General features: G+C 50.8%; 1 protein-coding gene across 1 annotated transcript; it reads left to right on the forward strand.

The window, feature by feature from the left end:
• Positions 1-1,001: 1,001 nt before the first annotated feature.
• On the forward strand, positions 1,002-7,647 carry DNALI1 (dynein axonemal light intermediate chain 1; the record flags this gene model as incomplete). Its single annotated transcript, XM_084243311.1, has 6 exons — positions 1,002-1,085; positions 1,632-1,777; positions 4,037-4,206; positions 5,115-5,293; positions 5,635-5,799; positions 7,612-7,647. Exons 1-6 carry the CDS (start codon positions 1,005-1,007, stop codon positions 7,645-7,647), a joined length of 777 nt encoding a protein of 258 aa, XP_084099437.1. The 5' UTR covers positions 1,002-1,004.
• Positions 7,648-8,718: the final 1,071 nt, after the last annotated feature.

Raw genomic sequence — 8,718 nt, forward strand, 5'->3', positions numbered from 1 at the left:
AGCACTTCATTGAAGAGTCAGCTGAGGGGCCTCTCTAGTGGCGCAAGGGGTTAAGACGCAACCTATGAAGCTGTCCGCAGCCTCTGCAACACAAGTTCGATCCCCAGCCAGCCAGGGAGCAACCCACATGGTACAGCTGCTCCCCTCAGCAGTGTATTTCAGTCATTCTGCCTGTTCTGTTCCCCACTCTGTCTCTGGTGAATCCTCTCACCCCCCACACCTCTGGCCTGTACCCCAGTTCTTGTATGCATGAATAAATGAATCTTTAAAAAAAAAGTCAGATTGAAAGGGAACTGCTAAGAAAAAGAAATCTTTCCCTGTTAAAGAGTCATAGACCTGGAAATGTAAAATAAATAATAAGTTTGCTTCTTTAATAAGCATATCTAAAACAAAGTCTGGCAGCCTGCTAGGCTGATTGATCTCCCAGGTCATCCTGGAAGATCTGTATCCTTCCCCTTTTCCTGTGTCAAGAATTTGTATGCTAACTAACCAACTTTATCAATGTAAAGTGGTTGTGTATAAAAGAAACTCTGTCTCTAGACCAGTGCTCAGACCTTATGGGACTACCCAGGTCTGAGGCCTCATGCATGAGTAACAAAGCTTTCCTGACCTCACCATTCCTAAAGTACCGCTTGTTCTTCCCCTGCCTGGGTAAAAGGCTAGAATATATTTCTGCAACAAGATGACTCGGTGTTTGCAGGTGACATAAGTGGCATTCGGCAAAGGTGACTGCCTACCTCATTGAAATCGCGAGTTACACGCAGCGCGGGTACGCGAACCCATGTTTTCCCTGCTTTCAAGAGTACAGGGATGAGCAGTGAGCCGACAGACAAGTTAAGCAACAGAATTTTTCTCGAAGGCTACACAGCAACTCTCGCGCTGCTGGCCCCGCCCCACTCTGAAGCCCCGCCCAGGCCATGGGGGCCGGACGAGGTTTCCATGGTGACGGCAAACAAGGCCCTGACTGAAGTGTCAGCTGCTGAATTTCTACCCCCGCCGCCGCCATGATTCCCCCTGCTGACTCTTTGCTCAAATACGACACCCCGGTGTTAGTCAGCCGGAACACAGAGAAACGGAGCCCCAAAGTAAGAACGGATCTCAGGGATCGCGGGAGGCTGGAAAGTCCCATGTGGAAAAACAGATCCCCGCGTTGAGGGTCCGGAATCTCAAGGGACAAAGGCTGCAGCCACTGCGAGTAAAGGGAATTGGGACCCGGGAAAGAGGATGAGAGAATGATAGAAGAAGCCCAGATGTGGGGTGACCCCAAAGAGCAGATTTAGGATGGGAAAGGAAATCACTGGGATGTGGGAGGGACTCACTCGCTCATGATAGCCGGGTCCAAGGACAGATCTGGTAATGTGCGCCATCACCAGAGGTGTGAAAGCAGATGAGGAGCACCCATGCTAGAACCACTGGCTCAAGGAGATACAAGATTTGGGTTGGAGTGGGATCAGACATTCTTTGTGGTTTTCTTCAGCTCTGAAAAGTCACTTTTGCTGAGAAGATGGTAACAGGGTGAGAGGTGGTAACAGGGAAAGCATGTGCTGGAGACCTGGAGCAAACCAGAGACCAGGATATGTGGGATCCCCTGAGTGAATCACCTCCAGCCCTAACCTGTCCCTCTCTTACAGGCTCGGCCACTGAAAGTCAGCTCTCAGCAGCCAGGACCCTCAGGCCCAGTCCCACAGCCACCGAAGACCAAGCTCCCCTCAACTTCCTGGGTCCCAGATCCTACAAAGCAGGCAGAAGAAATCTTGAACGCTATCCTGCCCCCAAGGTAAAAAACAAAAACAAAGTAGAAGCAGCGGTTGGGAGAAGGCCCAGACTTTTGCATCCCAGAACTGGGGCATATGGGAAGAGGCACCTGACTTCTGTTCTTGCCTGGGATTTCCTCACAGCATCCCAGAGCTCCCAGAGTTTACAGGTGGCTGGATGCTGTGAGGGTGGGGGGAGCTGTCTTCTTTATCTCCCCTCATTTCCTGAGAGCTCTCACCCAGGCAATGGCTTTAAATACTGAAGATTCCCGGGCCTCCCCGGTGGCACAGCGGGTTGCGCACAGCACTTTGAAGCTGTCTGAGCCTCTGCAGCGTGGGTTTGATTCCTGGCCAGCCAGGGAGAAACCCACATGGCGGGCAGACCTCTCCTGCCTCGCCTGCTGCTCCCCTCAGCAGTGTCTTTGGTCTGTCTGCCTGTTCTGCTCCCCGCTCTGTCTCTGGTGGATTCTCTCACCCTCTGGCACCTCTGACCTGTACCCCAGCTCTTGTATAAATAAATAAGTCTCTAAAAAAAAAAAATACTGAGGGCTCCCAAGTCTGCATTCCCAGGACTGTTCTCTCCCGTAAACTCCAGACCCATATGTTCTACGCCTCATTATCTTTGTGAAGATGTCTAGCAGACATCTCAAACTCAAAAGTGCAAATTAAATCAGTTTGTCACCTTCCACACGTTGCCCCGTCTTTTCACCAGGGGCTCAGTCCATGTTTCATCATTCCTTTTGCTTCTCATGTCACGGGTTCTACCCTTCCTCAAATTCTTTTGGCTCCACCTTCAAATTATATCCCGAGTCTGACCACTCTTCACCACCTTTGCTTCTCCCATCTCGTTCCTCGTCACTCATTGTCACCAGCACTACTGCAGCTGTCTCCTGTCGGAAAGCCCTATGTCCACTCTGCTTGCACAGTCTATCTCCACACCTCCTAAATCATGTCAGATCATACCAGTCTCCTGCCAGAAGCTCTTTAATGGTTCCTATCTCCCTCAAACTAAAATCCAAGGTCCTTACAATGACCTGGAAGACCTGGCATGATCTGGTCTCTGCTATACCTGTGATCTGATCTCCTGTGTTTCTCCGGATGACCTGAGGCCTCTGCTTGCTGAGTCAGAAACAGGTCCAATCACTCTTGGGCCTAGGGACCTTCACAGTTGCTGTTCTCACAGCTGTGGAATAAGACACTCTTTGTTTCTTCACTCAGGTCTTGCTCGTGGAGGGCCTCTTGAGAATCCCTGTAATAGGGCACTTCTCCCTTCTTCAAAACCCCTCGCCCTGCTGCTTTCTTCTGCAGCCACGTGTATTGCTATCTGACATGTCTTTTTGGTGATGTTTATGTAATAAGTTGACAGTTGAGCTTAAAAGGAGGAAACACGGGGCCTCCCCAGTGGCACAGTGAGTTGAGCGCAGCACTGTGAAGCTGTCCACAGCCTCTGCAGCGTGGGTTCGATTCCCGGCCAGCCAGGGAGATTCCCAAATGGCATGACAGACCTCTCCTATCTCGCCTGCTGCTCCCCTCAGCAGTGTCTTTGGTCCATCTGCCTGTTCTGTTCCCTACTCTGTCTCTGGTGAATCCTCTCACCCTCCCAAGTCTCTGGTCTGTACCCCAGTTTTGTATAAATAAATAAATCTTAAAAAAGGGGGGAAACACTATAAAAGAGACTGCAGTCTCCTTCATGACGAATGACAAAGGGTGGCGGGGCTCAGTTAATTCCTTTGCACTAATGTGTGGATGTCCTCTCCCCCATGCAGTTCTGCCCTCAGGTTCCCTCCTTGTGATTCTAGAACCTAGTGGTGTCTCAGGCTCACTTTGGAGGGGCCCATATAGGTGCACACTGTCGAGAACCTCCCCATGTGTGTGCCTCCCCAGTACACACGTTCACTTCTTCCTGACTGTACAAAGTTTGTGGTACCCTGTATGGTTCACCCCACACGTTAGAATTTCCATGGGGCCTTCTGTTTACTTCAAGGAGCATTGACCATCCATCTGTCCTCAACCTTGTCAGAAGGGTAAGATCTGGAACATGGGTGATGATTCCCCAGAGGGCCATGGGAGAGTGAAGATTGCCTAGTCCTAAGGTAGGGGTCCTATGGTGACCTTGAAGCTCCCACTCCCCAGGGAAAAGAGAGGGTGGATTCAGTCACTCGGTGACAGAGGTGCCCTCACTCCTGCTCAGGCCGACAACTCGAAGGGCCCTCTCTGCTCATGTCCCGAGGACCCGCTCTGGTCAGTGGGCTTTGCTCAGCCTGGCTCTGTCTGTGCTGCAGGGAGTGGGTGGAAGACACACAGCTATGGATCCAGCAGGTGTCCAGTGCCCCCAGCACCAGGATGGACGTGGTGCACCTGCAGGAGCAGCTGGACCTGAAGCTGCAGCAGCGGCAGGCCAGGGAGACGGGCATCTGCCCCGTGCGCAGGGAGCTCTACTCACAGTGTTTTGGTGAGCATGAACATCGCACCCCCTGCCGCCTCCTTTTCCATCCCCTTCATTCAGATCTGAGCCCTGAGTAACGCTAAACTGCAGACCACCCCATCCTGTAATCATTTAATCTCCTGCTACCCAAGCCACTCAGGAACTGCCACCTGTGTGCCCTCTTCCCCCGACCAGTACTCACTTGCCTGTCACCATTTTCCCGAGTGCCTGGTTCCTCATCCCTTAGCAGATGTTTGGAGTAAGACGAGGACACCCATTCTGTTTCCCAAAGACAGCTATAATAAGCACGTGTAAATTTTTAAATCAGGAACGTTAATGCTCTATATTTACATCCACCCAACATTTAGCCCTTGGACCAGAAAAGTGTTTCAGGGTAATTTGCTGTTAACCAAGGCACAAGGGGTTTGAGATCTCCTTCCTCAAGTGCTGGTGTCAGATGTGTACCCCCCAACCCAATCCCATTGTTCTATGTAGACCCCATCTGCCTTCTTCAAGCCAGAAGGCAGGTGCAGAGTCTGGCAGACTCTCTTCAGACTGAGTATGATTTATGGTTTGCCCTCCAGGTCAGCTTTTGTGGAGGAGATGGGTGGGCAAGCTCTAGACATTGCCATCTCAGCCCCATCCCGTTCTAGTCAAGGGGGCAGGTAGGATTTCCCAGCTGCTTTAAAACCACCACCATCTCCAAATGGAAAATTCAAATGTTTTGACTGGTACCCAATTTTTGTCTGAGAACAGAAGAGGGGCCCACAGCTGCAAAGCAACCTGGGCTCCAGTCTCTGCCCTGGCCAAACTGGCCTTGCTGATTGCCTGGCAACATGGCAAGGCTCCTGGGCCCACTGAGGTGGGTGGGCAGTGACAAGGTACCTCGCCCCTCTTGCCTGCTCTCTCTGACCTCCATGTGTGTGCGTTGGAAGATGAGCTGATCCGCGAGGTCACCATCAACTGTGCGGAGAGGGGGCTGCTGCTGCTGCGAGTCCGGGACGAGATCCGCATGACCATCGCAGCCTACCAGACCTTGTACGAGAGCAGCGTGGCATTTGGCATGAGGAAGGCACTGCAGGCCGAACAGGGGAAGTCAGACATGGAGAGGAAAGTGAGTGGGGTTTGCCATGAGGCTTTGGCCCTCGGTGAACCTTTCTGTCAGCCTCAGAGCAGCCTGGTTGTCATTCCCGCACTGAATTCTGGTCTCTTAGGGTGCTCTCCCATTACCCCAGTGAAGCCCCCTTGTTTTAGGGTGTAAAAGCCAGCCTGGGCACTGCAGAGCTCTCTCCTCTGTGGACCTGCCATGCCAGTCACTGACCTCCCACTGGGTGGCAGTGCAGACCCCGTGATGTCTCCCCTCGGCCAGCTGCGCCCGAAGTCCTCTCCTCCCAGAGCTCACACCACCCCATCTACTTGGCGACTTCCCAGGATGACTGGGGGTTCTGTCCTCAGATTGCAGAATTGGAAACAGAAAAGAAAGATTTGGAGAGACAAGTGAACGAGCAGAAGGCAAAATGTGAAGCCACCGAGAGGCGGGAGAGTGAGCGGAGACAGGTGGAGGAGAAGAAGCACAACGAGGAGATTCAGTTCCTAAAGCGGACGAATCAGCAGCTGAAGGTAATCTCCGAGCAGGGGCTCCTGCTCCGCTGATGACTTAAATAGTGGTCCACAGGCACTGCCAGAGAAGAGGAAGCTGCCTCCGCGGGGGCGGGGGGAGAGGAGTGAACTGAGGGTTGATTTCCCAGATTCTCCATCCATCCAGCTCCGGAAGGGGCTCTGCTCTCGACTCTTAAGTCCCCATGACACCTCAGCCTGGCACCCAATGGGGGGATTTTTTGTCCCTTTGGACAAAAGCTGTACAGGGTGAGGTAGATATGGCAAAAAGTGAGCCAAGTGTCTTCTTGTCACGGCTGCTATCCTGGAGCCTTCCGAGTGGGCTGGACTCTTCAGCGGGTTTGTGGCTGTGCCTACCCACTTGTCCTCTGTGACACTGCTTTTGGGATGGGCAGGGAAGGCCCTTTGGGAGGGAGTCACTTCAAATCTGGAAGATTCCCCAGGGGCGTGGTGAGAGAACTCAGCGGTAGGTGCTTTTCCTCATACCCGTTTTTCTGAGTGGCACATTTTTATCCAGCTGCGCTAGTGGGAGGGAGGGGAACTGGTGGAAAGAGCTGGGCAAGGGGCCAGGCTTCGGGCCTCTGAAACTCCAGGCTCTCTAGAGTCTGGTCCAAAGGTTCTCAAAGGTTGGGCCACAGATCAAAATCACCTTCATACGGGCAACTTTTAGAAACACAAACTATTGGGTCCACCCCAAATCTGAATCAGAAACTGTGGGGGTGTGGGGCTGGCAACAAGGTCGCCAGGTGGTCATGACACCGGCTGATTCGAGGTGGGTGGCCTATTCACACTTAGTGGCTTGTCCCCGCGGTGGTATCTCCCTCTCCTCCAAGTCCCACAGAAAGCTCACCTCGTGGTTGACAGACTTGTTGGCGCTACACGCCAAGGCAATCAGGTGTTTGAGATTAGCGACTTGTATTAACCAATGGACAGTAACAGCAATTTCCTTGTCTCTGAAAAGTTTAACAAAGAAAAACTAGAAAGTTTCACAGCCGGATGTGAATCTGTTTACTTGGCAGCCTCTGAAGCTGCCTGCCTTATCTGCTGTATTTCTTTAGCATAAGCCCAAATTCCTCAGTTCCTCCTATGGTACTGGCGACAAGAGCTAAGCAGAATACCTTGGCATCTTTCCAATTTTTACAAGCAACCCTGTAATCCCCAGGGCGAAGGATTCTTTAGAAGTGAGTTATTTTTATTGGTTCAAAGCTGCACTGCAAATGCAGCCATGTTTGCAGTCCCCAGGATAGACCTAACTCAAAGATCTGTCCACATACCATGACAGTGAATTATTTGACTGGCTGCCGCGGCAGAGGAACTCCCAAGTGCCTTGAGCTTTACATACAAGATAGACAGCTCCCTACTCACTGGTAGCAATTTCCTCTAATTGGGTGTCAAGTTGTCTCAGTGGCTGAAAATTTGCTGTTTCCCAAACCTCTCGTCCCAGCACAGAGCTCCCAGGCTCCCAAACCAGAGAGCCAAATGTTTAACTTAGCCGAACGTATGCAGGCCTGAAATCTGAGCCATGAAAAACCATGATTTCAACAACTTTTATTCAATTTCCTTTTCTATGCTTTATATTCGACACTGAGCCATTATTGTATGGAAACCAGGACAGCTCTGGTTTCTCCTCATGTAGCAAGACCGTATGCCAAGACAGAAACCAGTTAATCTAGAAAATATGGAGTTGGGAATGAAGGGAAAAAACACTTGGAGTGGCAGCATTTGGGTTCTTCTTCCCAGGCTTTAATCACCTCTCAGCTATTTGTGTTCGGCTGCAAGTTTCAAATATTAATGGAGTTTGTTTTTGTTTTTCAGGCCCAACTGGAAGGCATTATTGCACCAAAGAAGTGATACTTTCCATATGGGTCTCAGCAAGCTCTACTGCCCCATCATAAGCCCTTTGTAATAAAAAGCTAGTTTCCTGAGTGAATAAGCCATCCCTGCCCTGATCACCACCTTCATATTTGTCACAAGTCATGAAACCCATCAGCCAGGATCCTGGCCGGGCAAAGGAAGGTGGCACAGGCCAGAGCCCCTGTATGTGGCTTACTGGCCAACCTTGGGATTTGCCAACTCAAACAGTAAGGCTTGAATTCACCCCTTTCTACTGAAGCAATTACTCTGATCATCTCCACGACATTACGCATTTCTGACCAAATGGAACTGCTTGTGTCTCCATTTTATCTTCTGCCTTAAGTTGGGTTTTCTGGCCTTACTTTCCCTTATCTGATGGCTTTTCATCATTCCTACCCCAGTTCAGTTCCAGTAACTCATTTTGGAGTTCTGGGTTTATCGTTCTCATCTCCTTACCTGCCAAGTCAATTGGACCCCTTCCTCCTACTGTAGACTGCTTAGGTGAGGAGGCAAAGGTTGAGTCAATCTCATGGCTTTTGAGGAAGCAAATGTTTGCTGGCAAGAAGTACAACACACAACCTTCACTGTGAGCTGCTGGCATCTCGGCTCCTCCTCCACCACTAATCTCATTTGTTCACCTTTTTCTGCAGAAGACCAAACCCTGGCCTACGTCCCTCTAACTAGCTACGTTTAATTAGCAAGTGGAGAGGTGCCCAGACCGCATAAGCAGTTCTAATTATTAATGATTGGGCCATGGCCTGTAGACAGCTGTGTTTTACTATTCCTCTTAAGTTAAACTCAGAAGTTTTGAAGGCTCGGTACTCTTGTTTGGTAAACCCAGAAGACTGAATTAGTAAAATAAATCTAAATCAGGACTAGGGTGGGCTAGGGTGGCAAGTTGGGTGATTTGCATCTTTCAGTCACATTTCGTGTAACATATGCTAAAGGCACATTTGGTCAGATGCCTCAAGTGTACTCTTCCCCGAAAGAGGGTCTCTTTAGTGGCACCCTCCCCTGACACCCATGCTGGTCAGGGCGTCAAGGCTCACTGGAAGCAGCACAGCCCCA

Source organism: Talpa europaea, assembly GCF_964194135.1.
Source record: "Talpa europaea genome assembly, chromosome: 9".
In the NCBI taxonomy this organism is placed as follows: domain Eukaryota; kingdom Metazoa; phylum Chordata; class Mammalia; order Eulipotyphla; family Talpidae; genus Talpa; species Talpa europaea.